Source organism: Siniperca chuatsi, linkage group LG9 (genome assembly GCF_020085105.1).
Source record: "Siniperca chuatsi isolate FFG_IHB_CAS linkage group LG9, ASM2008510v1, whole genome shotgun sequence".
Classification (NCBI taxonomy): Eukaryota; Metazoa; Chordata; class Actinopteri; order Centrarchiformes; family Sinipercidae; genus Siniperca; species Siniperca chuatsi.
Window position 1 is genome coordinate 12,770,753 of NC_058050.1, and position 18,022 is coordinate 12,788,774.

Genomic DNA, 18,022 nt, shown 5'->3' on the forward strand with positions numbered 1-18,022 from the left:
AAAATCAATATTTGCTACATGGTCAATACCTTCATAAATCCTGCGTGTGGTTAAAGGTGTGTAACATTTAGGAGGAGTTATTAGCAGAAATGGAATAAAATTTATATGTTTTAAGAAGTGTATAATCACCTGAAAATAAGAATCGTTGTGTTTTCATTACCTTAGAATAAACCATTTTTTTCTACAGAAGGGGCAGGTCCCCTTCCACGGAGGTCGCCATGTTGCACAGCCACGTTTCTACAGTAGCCCAGAACGGACAAACCAAACACTGGCTCTAGATAGGGCCATTCGCGAGTTTCGCGGCCACCGTAGTTTCTCCTACATGTTTGGAGATGCTGTTCAAATGGTTGCAAACTGCAATTTCACCACTAGATGTGACTAAATACTACACACTGGACCGTTAATGTAACAGCATTTTAAATATAGCCTACATGTCCACAGAACAGAAGCACACATTCAAGCACACAAATGAGCTCATGCCTCAACACACTCAACAAGATGATATCTAAATCTGCTTTATTCTTACATCCAGATATACACCATCGTCGTCATCACCACCATGGCTGTCAAGAATATCATCATCATCATCATCATCATCATAATCGAAATCATCACTTTCAACACCACACTCAAGATCATCATTGTGACAGCATTATTAGCTATTTTTTTCTCTTCAAAAGCTAAAGCTGTGATAAATAAAAAATAAAACATTTGGTCCTTTAATATATAGTCTAGGCAACATGGTATCAGGGGTTAAGACAGAAATGCCTTGTTGCTACCCACACAAAACATCAAACATCACTGGAAATGGTGCTGAAACAGTGTCGTCTGGCGACAGAAGGAGAAGCAAACTGAACATGAGGCTGATGGCAGCAGAGAGCAAAGTGTCGAGCAAACTGAGAGAAAGGGAGAGAGTCTGTGAGCGACCGTCAAAGAAACAGCAACCAGAGTTGTGAAATCAGATGAAAGGCGGCGAAACAGACAAGAGATGAAAGACTAAGAGGCTGAGGAGTGAGGAAGCAAACAACAGACCCATAGAGAGGCACGTATTTACAGTACAGGGAGCCGGGTGCAACAAAATCAAGTGAGCCACAGTGCACAGCAGAGCAGTATTGTGTGTCACACAAAAAACACAATTTACAGAAATTGTCAGAGTGAACATGTAGGTTTAAAAGTTTTGTCTTTGTTCAAAAACTAAACACCACACACCTGGGACAACAAAACTACCATTGGACTGCTGCTAATTATTCAAATTCATGTGAGTATCGACTTTACAGTGATTTTTAAACTCTATATCCTTATAATAATTATTTATATTCTGATGAGAAAATATTACACTTTGGTGCATAATGGGAGGCAAGAGGGAGTTGGAGCTGGAAACCAGGAAGTGTCTGCTCTATTGCCTGATTTGAAATTGACATCACAATAGACTTTCTTCCCAACAGCAGCAAGATTATTGTTTTCTCACATTTATTATTATTGTCAAGGTCATTTCCTGTCACATTATGAGAGTCTCAAAGGTATCACATGTATTGCTTTTTCCATTGTCAAGAAAATGGAGACGTTTCACATATACTACTTTTTTTATGACTCTCAACTATTGCGTCCATCTCATTTTACTGTGTATACTGTTTCCATTTCAGCTCCCCTGCTTGCTCCAACAATCACTAACACAGATATGTATGAATACATTTGGATGTTTTTTAGACTCTACCCTTGCCTGCACCAACTGCACAGACCCATAAAGTCTTTCTCTTCGATCAATGGCTTGGTTGAGAGTCACATGAACACCTGATGTTCTAAGACAATCACATCCTAGAGTGAATGCAAACTAGATGTACATGTCCTCATGAGATCATTGGATGTCGGGTGCCAACTCTGACACATCTCTGTATATCCATGGCTCTGGTAATGAGCACCATCCACAACACAAGTCCAACATCCTATCAGATTTTCTTCCTCTACTTTCTTACATGTTGGCGGGCAGTTTGTGTCTTAGTCCCTCTGAGTCTTTTCTGGCGAGTGGCAGCTGAGGGTCCTTTGTCCCACCTTTAGGAGAGATGGTGTTGGCAGGGGCGGCTGCATGTGCTGACTGGGTTGGTGTTGTGGTGGATGCCTGAGAGGTCTGGGCAGGGGTAGAGGGTGTATTGAGTTTTAAGGAGTGGGTAGGGGCAGCTGTGGTAGGGTGAGCAGAGGCCGATTGGATACTAGGAGAGGTGCTGGTGGAGGAAGGGGTGGTAGTTAGAGAGGAGGGGTTAGTGGAGCATAAAGTTGTTGAGGATGGGGTCGCTGTTGCTGGGGTTGGTTTGGTGGAATGACTGGAGCCCGAAGTGGGGCTTTGAGTAAGGACAGGAGGGGTTTGCTTTACAGGATGAACTGAGAAAGTTACTTTAGTTAGAGAGCTAGTGCTAGCTGGTGTTGGGGAAGGAGATGCAGTTTGAGTTGGGGTTAGAGGCGAGGCCTGTTTTTGGATCTGGCTCAAAGTGGGGCCTCTGGCTGAGCTGGAGACAGAAGGCTGGAGACAAGGTGTTGGACTCTGGGATTTAGTTAGGGAGGGGACAGATGTGATAGGGATGGGAGAGGGGGAAGGTGTAGAGGTAAGGGTCTGGGTAGGAGTAACAGGTGTGACGGTTTGTGTGGGAGTTTGGGAGGGGGTAGAAGTGCGGCTGCGGGTAGTCTGAGTGGGAGTCGGTATCGGAGAAGGGATTGGGGTTGGGGCAGGACTGGAGCCAGACAACGGAGAAGCAGAAGGAGGTGTGTTGGATGCCTTGGCTCGAGGACTCTGGGGATGTGGTGGGGAAGAAGTGAACAAGGAGGAAGGGGGAGAAGAGGAGGTAAGAGATGACTTGGGCCCGTAAGTTTGAGGTAGTGGAACAGGGGTAGAAACAGAAGATGGAGGTGGTGTGGAGGAGGGAGAGGGAGAAGAAGAGCGGGGAGAGGGTGTAGGGATCGGTTTGGGACGAGGAGTTGATGAGAGGTGGTGAGTTCCTGCTGAAGGAGGGGTGGAGCAGGGAGGAGGAGAGGAGGAGCGAGAGGGGGTCATTGGGATTAGTTTAGGACGAGGTGTCTGGGAGAGTATAGGTGTTGGAGACAAGGGGGTGGGTGCAGGTGAAGGAGCGGCAGAGGAGAGCGGGGTCTGCTTTGGAGGTGAGGAAGATAGCAAAGAAGCTGCAGAAGGCATGTGTGCAGCTGTAGGTGTGGGTACAGAGGCAGTGTGAGGGGCAGACTGTGTGTATGTGGCTGTGTTTGCCGAGACAGAATGTGCTAAAGTGGGCTGAATAGGAACTGTGGCCTGTGTTTGTGCATTAAACGGCATATTTGTCACCAGCTGCACTGGAGCGTTAGAGGTCAGTATGCCTGCACTGCCGCCCCTGGCTAACTGCCCTGCCAGGAAAGGAGCCGCCAGCAAATTACCACCAGAGGCCTTGCGGTGGAAAGGAGGGTGAGGCTGCACTCCAGCCCAGGAGCGGTGAGGCAAAGTGGGCTGCGAGGCCGACAGCAGCCTGGCCTCCTGGGTGAGTCTTCCCAGTGCTGGCAGACCCTGACAGCTGTTTCCTCCATGACGTAACAGAGCTTCTTTTGCTCCCTTCTGGCCCGTCACAGAAGTGTTGCCATCTGTTGCACCAGAAGCAGCAGGGGCGTTGGTGGCAGGGACCTTGTGAAGGGGTGGAGTTGGTGGCCCTCCACCTGTCGGGGCTCCAAGTGATCCAGCAATCAATGAGGGATGATCAGCCTGTTGGCGGAGGCTGTAATGAAGAGTCCTTCCTTGTTGGACAGAGGAGGCTTGTGTGGATGGAGTTTTAGCAATAGGGGGTGATGTGACTCCACCAGGAGGGCCCATGGTCGAGGGAGAGGCAGGAAATCCTCCTCTTGGGGACAAACTACCCATCCCTCCCATCGTCATCATCCCGATGAGAGAGCTCACAGAGGGGCGGAGAGGCTGTAACACAGGAGCACGAGGAGGAGACAGAGGGAAAGAGGAGGAGGGAGAGGGAGAGACAAGAGGGGAGGGCAGGAAGAAAGCACCTCCAAGTGCATGCTGCTGCTGAAACTGCTGAAGCTGCTGCTGTTGTTGCTGCTGCTGGTGCATGAGGGCGATGGCTACATTACTGGTGGCAGCTGCAGTCTGCAGGGGGGCATGAACCAGCGGTGCCCAGATGACCGGGCGTGGCCGTGGAGACACCGTGCCACTTCCTCCCATGACTCCGCCTCTCCCTGCAGCAGCAGCAGCCGCAATGGCATCCTGCATGGCCGGCATGCTGTCGTGTTTGACAATCTGCTGCACCAGCATGCTGTCACAGGAACCCAGAGCACTTGCTGCCAGGCCTCCTCCAGCTCCAGGACCTCCTCCACCCCGGCCTCCACCACGACCCATACTGCCACCCAGAGAACCAACCTGGGATGACTTCCGTAGGAGCATGGAGTTCTTCCTGCCTGTAAAGGAGAAAGAGGAGAGGAAATATGACTAAAAATTCCGTATTCATTTTCTGAGATATTAAGTCCCAGAAATGGAAGGTGTCAAAGAATGAAAACTTTTACTTTGTAGAAGGCTAAGTTGTTTACTGAACACATAGCAGACATCTGAGGTCGTAGCCCCAAAGTCTTTCTGTTCTTCACTGAGAACATTGCTCATCCTTTAATATCTCAGCTTAGATTTTTTCAGCTTGTTTTCAAAGATGAGTTCTGACCTTCCAGCTTAGGACAAAGCGCCTGAGAAATTTTGCAGAATTGGATGAATATTTGGCAAGGTCGTTGTCGAATTAAAAGCTGAACGGAAAATAGCAAGTCACCGCATAGATAAGATGGTGAGAGAAATGTACGAGCCAATCAGAAATCCACACTTTACCGATACGGTCCAATCGGTCAACAGCAACAGTTTCGAAGGCACGCCGCATCATTGGGTGTTCCTCCAGCACCTCATTAAAGCTGTCCACACTTAGAGAGTACAGACGACAGTATGTATCTGCACGGACGCTGGCTGTCCTCCGTCCGCGAGTCAACAAACAGATCTCTGAATGTGGGAAGAGGGACAATGGAAGGAGGAGAAAAGAGAAAAAAAGACAGTGAGAAAGGCCTAGAGAAATAACAGTGAGAAATAACCCTACAGTATATACTTACAAACATGAACCACCATCACCTTACTCTTCTACCTTCCAGGCAAGTACCTTCTTCCACTATACCTGCCTACACAACTTAAACTATCTAGAAGCATGTTCTCACCACCAAAGTAAGACCCATCGCTCAGCTTGGTTTCCTTGTTGCCACGGGTCAGCACACTGACTCGTCCATGCTGGATGAAGTACATCTTCCGTCCAACAGTGCCCTCGCGGATGATGAAGTCTGAAGGCTGAAACACTTCAAAGCGGAGCTTGGTCAGCACAGCAGTCACAAAGTTGGGATCAGCGTTGGCAAACAGCGGCATGTTAGCCACCAGGCTGCGGCAGTTAAAGCTGACTATCTCCTAGACAAAGAGGAAGAAGAGATGAAGAGAGAAGGGCAGGGGACTGCTGGGGGACAGAGCATTTGTGGTTTGTAGGTGTGTGGGTGTTTGTGAATCTATTACCTCTTTAAGTGGCTCACTGAGTTCTCCCAGGATGTTCTCCTCATCGAACATTTTCCCCTGGAAGCGATGCTCATAGTACTCATGGATCTTTTGCCGAACATCTGCAGGAAGCTTATGGAACGACATGTACTGCTCCACCTGCTTGTACTGCAATAACACACACACACACACACGCACAGGTCAGGGATCTGCAAACAGACACGCAGCACACTCACTTTAAAAAAAAAGGACGTCACAGGTGACATACTGTATGTCTATGGCTGCATCCAAAATCCCTCCTCGTTCACTCATTCACTACTTCATATATAATAGAAACTCAATAGTGAGCAGTAAATTATGATTTCAGACACTTTCATTTTAGACAGGTGATGCAATAGTGTACATTTACATGCCATGGACACTACTTTTTTTGTTCCATTACGGGAAATTTTGAGAGAACTACTGTATACAGTATAGTGCAATTATTTTACATACAATTTGGACACAAATTGCAGACAGTAAGTGCACTATATAGCAGGGAGTGATTTTGGACATAAGTTGTGAGCAGTTTGACTAAAATGATTTTCCCTTCTCAAATTGTTTCATCTAAATATTCTTTAGAGGCCTGAAAGGAATTATCCAGTATTTGACAAAAAAAGGGAATAATTTGAGAGAAGTCAAGAAAATATAAATATTTCAAAGTCGAAAAAATATGTTTTTTACTTGAAACTATATTAATCATCTTGAGACCCCTCAGGTTTATCTTGCGACCATTGTGCTGGAAACCACTAGATTTGTCTTTTGACAGAAAATGATTCAACAAGAATTTTGATAATGAATTATCGTTTAATTAAGTAATTTATCAAGCAAAAAATGCCAAACATTTACTGGTTACAGCTTCGCAAATATAAAGTTTTCCTCTGTTTTATATCATTGTAAATCGAGCATGTTTGGTCAAAACAAGACATCTGAAGATGTCACCTTGGGAAGTTTTTTTACTGACTTTTTCTAGAGTAAAAGATGAAGTGATTAATAGAAAAAACATCCCTCAACTTCATTAATAATTAAAATGATCCTTAATTGCAGCCCTAGACAGAAATTGATTGAATCAAGTTTAATGGCTAAATTATAAAAAGTATAGCAGGAGAGATGAATGCAGTAACAGATGGATGAGCGTTATGTTTCACCTTTTCCTGGTACTGTCGTCGTGAGGAGTCCAGTGACTGGATGAGAGCAGTGGCGTGGCCGATGAACATGGCATAGCAGGTGGCCCCTACAATCATACTGAGCATGGTGAGCCACACATCAGTCATCCCTTCTGGAGCCTGGGCACCGTACCCAATACACAACATGTGGCTCATGGCTTTGAATAGAGCATAGGAGTACTGCCAGCCCCATGTGTCATTCTGTGAGTGGGAGACAGACAGGGAGGGTGACAGAGGACTAAAAGTTTCAAGTGTTAATTAAAAGCCACAGCAATATTGAACCATTCTTATTTTAGTCAGGTTACAGGTGCTTTTTCCCCTCAGAGGCGCTCAGCCACACCAGTTGAGAACATAACATGTAGACAGCAGAGCAATTTAACTGTCAAAACCTACTCTGCTTGAGAACGTATAAAACCACACAGACAAAAAAGGGAGGTCATCATGCATTATTAAATAAATGTTCCAAAGTCTACAAATAAAACCCCAGCCTCTGTCTGTGTGTGTGCCCTTCTGTTTTAGGCTGTTTGGGAGTCCAATTATACGAAGATGTTAATGGTCCAACGGATGGGGGGACTTTCTCTGGGGAAAATCCCAGCATCAGCCTGCTTAGCAACAGTCACCTAGGCAACAGCTGAGACATGAGTCAGCTATTCATACAGCTGTGTATCTGTGTGCATTCATCTGCGTCCATGTCCGTATGCCTGCATGCACGTGATGAAATCTCCAGCAGGTCCCTAGGCCTTCGACTGTTTGCGTGCGTTCACACCTCCACCAGATCTCTGCTGAGGTTTTTAATTGGAAAATCTTTTTTATTTTTGTGATGATGATAGTCAACCTTATTCCAACTGGACATGTCGCTGCATTACCCAATTAACACAGATAAGGAGCAAACAATGTCAAATCTGATAAACACCCTCAGCCTGTATACACACAGATAACCAAAAACTGAGCCTTTCTGAATCTGTGATTTGCATTCATCTGAAATAAATATTGTGGACACACTGTTCAAACAGGCTGAGATAGTGCTTTGTGTGTTTCATTCAACTCAAACTGAACGTCGTGTCCTTTTTTGTTCTCTGCCCAATAAAATCATTCACTGAAAAATATTAACAATAACAGTCGCATACATGCAGATGGCTGGTTAGAGACTCACCACCATCAGGTTCTTGGAAACCCAGCAGTCAGGAGGGAAGTCCTGCAGCATGGGGACCAGGAACTGGAGACAGCCGTCCCAGTGGCACAGCAGCAGCATCATGCCAATCAGGTTAACTATCCTCACCATGGCACTGGCAAGGTCATAGGTCATATGGAAGATCTGGGGAGGAGCAGAGGGAAAGAGGAGGAGGAAAATATGGATGCAAGTGGGGTAAATAAAAGGATTGGTGGAGAAGGCAGGTGAGGTTTACCTTTTCACAAGGATTTTATTCCAAAATGCAATTTAAAAAGGCCTTTCCTCCAGCTCATCAGCACAATATTCAAAAAATAGGTTTGATTCTACCCTATAAACATGATATTTTGTAAGTAAAAGGCTTGTGATGATTCATACCTTACATAATAAATGAGTTTTGAACAACCTCGTTCACACAAATATCTCTTTCCTTTCGACTCTGTTCTCTGTTTCTAGCCTCTGTTTCCTGGTCTCTGTTTCTCACCTCTTCCCACTGGTGGATGTAACGGATGAGTCTGGACAAGCGGAGCAGTCGAAGCAAGCTCAAGATTTTGGTGAAGCGGACGATGCGCAGCGCCCTGGCTGTCCTGTAGACCTCTGAGTCGAGACTGTCCACCATCAGGAAGATGTAGTCCACCGGGATGGATGAAACAAAGTCCACAGAGAACCAGGTCTTCAGGTACTTCTGGCGGATTGCCCTGAGTTAGAGTAGGATGGAAGACCAGACACTCGTAATTTGGCAATCAAGCTTTGTGGAAGTGATTCCAACATTCGGCTGGCATGAAACGATTGTCATCAATATTCAACAGGAACAGAACTGGAACGTGAACAAAGCTCTGCCACTGGCTGCATGTCACCTTTTCACATCTCACACATGGATTATTTGAACACAAATGCAGCAGATGGCCAGAAGAGCAAATTTAAATTTATGGCGACAGAGCTGCTGTATTGATATTCTAGATAAGCAATGCCCCCACCCTTGACATACAAGACTAATGCATGCACAAATGCTTCCACTGACCTCGGGTCCAGTAATATCTCAGTGTTGTCTTCCTTGATGATGCCAGTCCTGAAGTTGAGAACCAAGTCGACCATGAAGAGAGTGTCAGAGACCACGTTGAAGATGATCCACGAGGGTGTGTTCTCATCTCTAAAGAAAGTGATGCCCACTGGCAGGATGATTAAGTTCCCCATCATCAACATTAACATCAACAGGTCCCAGTAGAATCTAGACAGAGAAAGACAGTGGTCAATTGTGTTATTGTTTTCTGTTGTGAGGTGAATATACAGTTGTACTGTAAGTCTAAGATATTTGTTTTCACTGTCATCCAGCGTGTCCCAAATCCATACATACATATTAAATTCTAAGCAGGATTTTAGTAGCATGTAGAATGTTCACACTGAAAAAGTGACAAAATGCCACAATGCTATGCACAAAGGAAATGAACTGCTGGAAAAAATGAAATAAATTGTGGGTGGTGGTGAAACAGCTCCAGAAAGATATTGGAAAACAAAACAATATGTATTAAATCTTTAAAAGAAAATTATGTTTATTTGTGAAGTTTAATTGGCAGTTGGATTGACGTCCGATGTCTCACATTTTGTATTATTTCCTGCAACTGCAAAACACTATTAGTATGTGGTATATACGGTAAAGTATATATATCTTCATGGAGAATATTACTCAGCCGGTAAAAACTGCAGTTTAATGTTTTGTGTGGTTCTGGAGATCTTTCTTAAGTCAGAGAAAATGACCCTGATTATGTCTTCAAGGTTATCTTGGGTTGGGCTTGACAGAAAGCCTGTGTACAAACTGGAGGTCTGGAGTTTGAAAGATGAGGGCAATTAATAGGCATGGAAATTCTAATTAAAAGACACCAGATGCATCATGGGATTTGTAGGATCCAGGGCTTTTGGAGCTTGACCCATACTAGACTCTAAAAGTGAGGATATCTTGTCCTCTGCTGCTTCAACATTGACCATTCTTTAAAATACAATGCCTTGGCCTACCAGAATCCTCCAAAGAACAAGGTGAGTTTTGAGAAATGATTCAACCGAGTATCTTGGAAAATATGACTTTCGGATTGTTAGAAACATTCCTTTAAAGTTCAGCATCACTGAGCTGGAAGTGAGATTATCACTGTCAGGTCTTCTAGTGCCACCCAAACACAATGCAACAGCTAACAGCTTGCTAAAGGGATTAGCTGTGCAAACACACACTCACAGTCATTAGTTTGTAGTATGGATTTGGGACACAGCTAGTGTCATGGCTTCTTGGGACACTTGGATACAACAGAGCCATGGTTAATGTGTTTAGTAACACTGGTGCTTTTCCTACAATGACAGGGTTATTTTATCTGACTATGTTTAGTGTGGATCTCCAATACCACACTAAACATTATACTGCTGTTTTAACCGGCTGAGTAATATTCTCCATGAAGATTAAGCTGCCATCTTTGTGTAGAATCGGTGGAGTAGCCATTTAAAGGAGAATTCAGATAGATTTGGGTGTGCAAACACTTTTTAGACTTGCTAGTCTTTATCTTCTCCTGCCACCAGCACCATCTTTTCTTTCAGTTAATCCTTTTATATCTAATTTCCTTAGATATATTCTTATGTTAAATTTTTCCTATATATAGTCTCCCCTTTGTTACATCCCCCTGAGCCAGACGGTGAGTATAATAACTTGGGGATCATCTGGGACACTAAGAAGTGCAAATTTTTCCTTGTAGCCTTTTCCAAGTCCAGGAGTGGTACATATGAATATTTCCCATAGGACAGTTACATCATTTGCAAATGCTTTGGCACCATAAAGCACATCCTTTGTCTCTAATACCAATAAGGCAGAGCAGAACTGAACTGAATTGAGAAAGCTAGACAGATAGAGAGAGACAGAGGGAGGCAAATGATCAATAACCTTGGGAGGCCTCATCAATCTGTATTTCATGCTGGAGGGTATTACTGGCTTACTGACGTAGCCCTCTCATAAATATACGTGGAATCAATCTTGTCATTGGGATGCAGCAAGTGATTAAAGTATGACAGAAGAGGCGATGCAATCATCTGGAGATGATTCCTGTCATCTTTCTGTCTTCGTCCTCCTAATCCCTTTATCCATCACCTTAACCCATCTCAGTGACTTGCATCTTCTTGCATCCTCTCTCCTTCTCTACACACACTCTCTCTCTCTCCTTCTACGAGAAAGTACACTCTAGTAGCTCTGTGGTCGATTGCTATTGAGCGCTAATTTAGTAACACAACCTCATGGTGTGATGCTACTGCTAGACTGATGAAGATTAAGTATGAGTCATCTCTCTGCTACACACACACACTTCTCCCTGACTTTGTCACTTATACTGACAGATGTATCACTTCATAATCACTGGCAATAAATACAGGGATTATTTACAGACACAGCCATTCTGTAGTTGTGACGAGGCTGGAGATTTATTCCTGACCTTGAGGACATGCTTTGTTAACTCTGATTACAGGAACAATTCTGTAAATCACATCATGCCACACTGGTTGTTTATGTCTGTCAGTGCTATGCAAATACTCCAGTACTTTATAGTGGTACTTAATGTTCTGATGGAGGACATGACCTGACAGAGCTTCTTGAGAGGCAAAATATATTTTAGAATGATGCATAGACTTTGCTTTTGCTATTGTATGTTGTACTAGAGCTGAAACGATTAGTCTATTAAGCAACAGAAAATTAATCGGCAATTCTCTAAAGCTTCTTGGATTTTGCAAGTTTCCTCAGACTTCTATGATATTAAACTGATTACCTTTGGGTTTTGGATTGTTGCTTGGACAAAACAAGCTATTTGAATATATCAACTTGGACTTTGTGAAGCGCATTTTTCACTGTTTACTGACATTTTATGCAAACTAATTATTTGATTAATCGAGAAAAGAATCAGCAGATTAATGGATAATGTAAACAATTGTTTGTGGCAGCCCTATAGTGGTGGAAAGTCACTGAGTGTCATCATCTCAGGCTGGACTAAACGACTTAACTGTAAGACCAGATAACAGTAAAATGCTACTTATGCATTGATTGAGTATCAGTATTAACAATCTAATTCAATTCAATTTTCAATGATGTCATTTATAATGATATTTTACTGACAAGGGCCATTTTCCTGAAGAACAAGTACATTTACTCTTATACTTTAAGTACATTTCCTGGTAATACTTTTACTTAAGTAGCACTTAAAATGAAGCCATTTTACTTGTAATGGAGTATTTTTACATTGTTGTATTTTGACTTAAGTAAAGGATCTGAGTACCTCCACTGCCCGATATAGTACATTATCCTTTAAAAAAATGTGTTTCACCCTACCTATCTATAAACACACACATACACACACAGACAATGTTGCAATGTTCTGCTCTCAGCTGGCACAGATTTAAATGAGGGTTCATCTAACCTCAGCAGCGTGCATCAATAATGTTTTATTTTGCTGAGGAACTAAGAAATGACATTGAACACATCACTGCACATTAGTCAGCCTCTGTGTATTTTTTGCTGTAGTCACTGAGATGTGGCAGCTGATCTGAGCTCAAACAAATAGGAATAACCAAACGGACGAGAAAAAACTACAAATCCAAACTAAAAATGATGTGAAGGTTTGTCATGTTAGACTAAATACCTGACAACGCCTGGTTTCTGCTCTCCCAACAGTGGACTGATGCAATACTGGGTCATGTATCATGTGTGGTTCATGCAGGGACACACGTAAGCACACTTGTGTGTAGTGTGCACTCATGAACTGCAAACACACACAGTCTCTCTCATACACACAAATAGGAATTGCAAATGCAATCAAAGCTGTTCTCCACGGCCTCATCAGTATTCCATTTTGAACATGAACAGGTGCTTGATGAGAACTGACCTGCATCTACCTGCTCAGCTGTTGTCAAACCAAACACTAATTCTACTGTAATTGAGGCCAAGTGTCTCCTGAGCAGCCTGTGACTGGTTCCCTGTTCACAACTGGCCAGATGTCAGTTCTGAGAATGTTTCCACCCATCATCCTGCCAGACGCACAGACAAACAAGCACAACAGCAAGCGGCTATCATATAAGAAATCTCTGTCACTATATGTGTAATGCCACCAAACCTGTTTCAACACGACTCTGTTGAGAGCCAAACCGCATGTCTTTCTGTTTTCACCCGTCTCTCCCGCTTTGTATGCCTCTCCTTGTTCCAATGTATGAACTGTCTTTAACTCTTCTGCCTCTTGTTATATCAGGAGACGCAATAAAGACAGACCATACACACACACTAGCATACATATTTCTGCGCGCGCACACACACACACACACACACAGGCTCTTGTGCTCAAGGTCAATACCAGGACAAAAACACATAAAGGGGCTTCAGGATTAATCAGTCTTTCCTTTTCCTCTCTCACTATGGCCTCACACAGTTCCTCTTCAGACATCACTCCAGACTACAGGTACTTAACTGAAAAGTTAGATGACTGAATTATGCATAATGCATACTCAACTTGCATAATTTAAGGATGTCATACATAATTGATCAACATTCAATTGTGATTATCCAATTAGGACTATTAACATCTTGAGATATCTCGCATGAATATCAATAAGTGCAGGAGGGAACCTCCTAACCTCATTCACCGTATCTCCTGTGAGCAGACTCATAAGCAGCACTTGTGAGTGATGATCAAATTGACAGGCAATACAAAATGACTGTGTGTGTGTGTGTGTGTGTGTGTGTGTGGCTGATGAGACAAAAGTGGGCCAGGAGCCTTGGGGATCAAGTCGTCCATTGTTGCTGCAGTCTGTCTGGAGATTATGAATGCTGAACCTCCCTCTGCTGTCCACCTGCACATTTTAGCAGTCTCTAACAAACCAATGACCAGCACGTCCAAGAACATGTCAGTCGGTAAATAATGGGACATATTAAAAGAATGTGAGGAGGCATGCATTTTGGCCTTGTGTGTTTAAGGATATGTTGGCAGACATTCACAAAATTTCCCCTCCCATACTCACCTCCATTTAAAATAAAATCAAAGCCAAAGAAACATTTATCATGAGAATTGACCAGGTTTGTCTTCATCTTCACGAGGAGACTTTCACTCGAGGAAAACCAAAAATGAACAGCCTCAATAGTCATTGTTCTAGAAGACAAATCCTTGCATGAAGTCACCAGCAGGGTGTGCTGCACTGGGTTCATCCACTGTTCACATAAAAACATACTTAACATTTTACCTAATTGACATGGAAGGCATCTCTCGCTGCTCCCTGATCAGCCAAACACCTCTTGGCTAAATTTGTCCTCCTAATTTGCATCTCCTCTCGTCTATTATTATTTAGTATTTATTCTCTCACTATGTTACAAATGGAGACCTGCCATTGCTGCATGGTGTTTATTCTGGAGGCCTTGTCACCTACACTCTGCCCTTTTTCATAAACAACTCTCCCTCTGGCTTCATTGTGCCCCCAAGGACTTTTCATCCACTACCCTTTTTTCATTCTGCATTTAGCCTTTCATACATACTCTGCCTCTATACCCTGTTTCCTCCAGAGACTCAGTCTCCCATTGCATCTCTCGCCTCTCCTTTAACACTCACATCACTTCCTATGCACTTCTGTTGTGTCCCCAGAAATATATATATATTTAGCCTCCTGCATGTGTCTCTCTCCTCCCAGATGTCCTCCTCCCCTTCCCCGGTTAACAACAGAAGAGGCTGCTGAATGACCTGTTTCTCTTTCCCTGTTCCTCCCTTAAGTGTCCATCATTATGCTTCAAGTGTGCTAGCTAAAGTGAGCACAGTTCCAACTTGCTTTGATCCATATTTCTACTAAAAGAATATTATGTGTCTTTTATGTGCTACAAGTGGCATTTATTTTACAAACCAACATCAGTGTAACTACTGTAGCTGCATGCTGTGTGTGTATGTGTGTGAGTGAGTGTGTGATCCCATACCTGAAGTCACTGTAGGGGTGTATGATCCACGCCCCTGCTGATTTCAGTCTTTCCTGCTCCAGTGCCACAGCTTTGTGGGATCCAAACATGCGCAGGCTGAACTTGTTGACCCCAGGCTGAAGCATGGCTCCAAACTGTCTCTGGATGAAGGTGCTCTGGTTGGAGGTGCTGTAGTCCTCCCCGTCCAGCCCCATGCCAAACAAACCCATTCCAGACGGACCCATCATCTCAGGGGTCCCTGCTGCGGTGGTGTTGCAGGTCGTGGTGGTGGTGGTCTCTAGGCCGGTGGCCACCACCATCACTCCGGTCCCGGTGGAGGAGGTGGAGGCCAGAGCGGCGCGGGACGCGGCAAAGCCCACAGAGCGCGGAGGTGGATGGGCTGTGGCAGAGGAGGAGGGCGGCGGAGGCGGCAGTGGCACCGGGGTGGTTGGGGTGCCTGCTGTGCGGAAGGGAAGGCCGTCCCTGGTGGAGGAGCTCATGATGGAGAGGCGACGGCCGCGTCCACCCAAGGAAGTGTTGTCTGCCCCGAAGGAGCCCCTTTCGCCTTCCAGTGAGGCCTGGGATAGCCTGTAGCCCGGGGAGGGCAGGCTGCCCTTACTGCGCCGGTTAGAGTCCCCTCCGCTACGTCTGGGGAGGCTGTCACCCGCAGACCCCCCAGCACTACTGGGGGTACCCACGCCTCCAGCCACCCCATCCATCCCAGCTCAGGGAGGAGGAGGAGGGTGAGGGGAGGGTGAATAGAACCAGGAAAACTACTGTTTAGTGTATAGTCGACTTGTCTAGATTACATTAGTGAGAATGTCAATGCCAGTCTGAATGTTAAATTGAAGAAGAAGAAGAAGTGGTCTCTGTATCTCTAGTCATTTCTCTGGAGCCGTCAGCTCACACCTCCGCCCTCTCTCCGCCGATATGGCCATGCTTACCTCAGTGCCCTTGGAAAAAGCTCCATCCAGACATTAAATCCTTCACCCAGCCGGTGTGACGCCAGCAGCTTCACTTTTCCTCTTCTCTTAAAGAGTCTCTTTTGTCCTTAAAGATGTTTCTGTATCGTTCCTCCTTCCTCGTCCTTGAAACGTTGCTCTCCCCCCGAGGCCCTCCCTCTCCTCTCCTCAGCCGCCCTCAACGTTCCGACGCCGGTCATACTGGCACCGGATTCCCGGTCTTTTGTAGATAACGGAGCTCGCCGCTCATTGGCCGTCGGTGTCCTGTCTGTGTAGCCTATATGTCCATGCAGCTCACCCAATTTTGCTATTTTCTACATATATCATTATGTAAGAGATGATTTGAGCGGTAAGGTGGCAGAGTGGGGGACATTCACCAGAGGATGAATGACAAGGACACTTGATCCTCTGTCAGGAGGGATGTGTTGTTAATGGACATAAGGGACGCACATAATAGGCACACACGGGCGCTCACACTCCGAGGCGCACTGATTCATTCTGACACGCACCAGAAACACGCACACAAAAAAAACAGACCGACAGGGAGACAAAAGAAGTCAAAGCAAGTCATTTTACCCCAAATCTAGCCCATGTTTTCACGGAATCCGCGGCACGTTGTCATTTTCAGTAACCGAGCGAAAAAACCACTCATCATGATGGAAGGCGCGCCGAAATGTTGCCTGCCAGTGACTGAAGCTCTCAGACAGCTCAGATGAGAGACAACAGGGCTGTTTTGTAAAACTGATGCCGGAATTAACTTGGTCAGGTGTTCAGAGTCTGACGCCCGAGTTCTCTCATCAACCATCTATTCCCACTTCTGCCGACTTTCAATGACACTGTGTCCAGACTACAGGCGGTGTCCTTTCGCCCCTTGTGGCACCGAGGACAGATGGATAGGCTCTATATTTCAGTAGAAGGAGCCGCTCCACGCGGTGAAACGGTGCGCTCTGATGAATTCAAAAGCCTCCTTAAAAAATAAAACAACTTGTTGAGCGTTTAAGGTGGCAGCTCATTCATAGACTATTCAGAGCCGATTGTGTCCAGTTTAAAGCTGAAATTCACTTCTCCTTCTGACTCGACACTCAGAGGTCGAGCCGGCACGTCCTCAGTGGTGCGCAGCGCATGCAAATGAAATATTAAATAAATAAATGTGCATATAAAGGTCTGGATCTAATCGGCCTGTTGCCATGGCATCCGCATCCCCATCATCCGTCCCCCAAGGCCGCATGCCCGGCCGGCGCAAGACGCACGCATCCCTCCTAGGTACAGGTCACGCGTCATCTTCTCTCACCAATACGGCAAGAGAGCGCGTGATGGAGAGAGTGATGATGAAACTTTATTTAAATCTCGGGAAAAAAGCAACCCTTTTAAACAACTGTGACATGTTATAGAAGAACAGAATAAAAAGACACCCGAGAAGAATAAAATATAATGGCACTGGGCTGATTTAAAGCTGTCAAGTCCAAACGAACGTGATGATAAAGCTCAAGTCTTTTAAAAGCTACTTCCGGTGTAATAAACTACTGGTACTAAATGATAATTTTTCTATGTTACTCTGAGCTGATATATAATAGCAGTTAATTTAAAAAGACTACAAATGCCAGCCAAGTTTTCTATAAATACACAATCAGTAATTTGTCACCTCCATAGAAAGTTGCATACTTAAAATTACAGTCATCGGAAATAACTAAGTACTGTATTTAAGTATTAAGGTTTTTGTACTTTACGTGAGTATTTCTATCTTGGCTACTTTATACTTCTACTCCACTACATTTCAGAGGCAAATATTGAGCTCTTTACTCTCCTACATTTATTTGACAGCTGTATTTACAGGTTACTTTGCAGATGACGAGTTATTATACAAAACATATGAAGATCTTATAAAATATGTAGTATATAAATTAGTTTAGCATCACCTCAAACAGCTACAACATTAAATTGCTGCTTACACATTAATGCATCTACAACAATAACAATACAACTATACATATACATATATAAATATATATATATATATATATATATATATATATATATATATATATATATATATATATATATATATATATGTATATATAGAATATACATATATCTATATATATATATTCTATATATATATATATATATATATATATATGTAGAAGAAGACCAACATCAATAAGCTCACTAGGGATATTATGGACAGAAGGAGACTAGATCATCTAA

At 44.1% G+C, this 18,022-nt stretch overlaps 1 protein-coding gene across 1 annotated transcript; it reads right to left on the minus strand.

Moving 5' to 3' along the window:
* Positions 1-499: 499 nt before the first annotated feature.
* LOC122881606 (potassium/sodium hyperpolarization-activated cyclic nucleotide-gated channel 1-like) lies at positions 500-17,074 on the minus strand. The gene is made up of 9 exons (XM_044207994.1): positions 14,877-17,074; positions 8,937-9,143; positions 8,400-8,613; positions 7,901-8,062; positions 6,730-6,948; positions 5,564-5,710; positions 5,221-5,461; positions 4,847-5,011; positions 500-4,434 (listed from the first exon to the last, which is right to left on the minus strand). Exons 1-9 carry the CDS (start codon positions 15,572-15,574, stop codon positions 1,970-1,972), a joined length of 4,518 nt encoding a protein of 1,505 aa, XP_044063929.1. The 5' UTR covers positions 15,575-17,074; the 3' UTR covers positions 500-1,969.
* Positions 17,075-18,022: the final 948 nt, after the last annotated feature.

Coding starts and splice junctions, on each gene's coding strand:
- LOC122881606 (XM_044207994.1), bottom strand. CDS start 15,574: ATGGATGGGGTGGCTGGAGGCGTGGGTACCCCCAGTAGTGCTGGGGGG. Junction 9,144..14,876: donor CACCCCTACAGTGACTTCAG/GTATGGGATCAC, acceptor TTCTCTGTCTAG/ATTCTACTGGGACCTGTTGA. Junction 8,063..8,399: donor ACATCCACCAGTGGGAAGAG/GTGAGAAACAGA, acceptor GCTCCTCCCCAG/ATCTTCCATATGACCTATGA.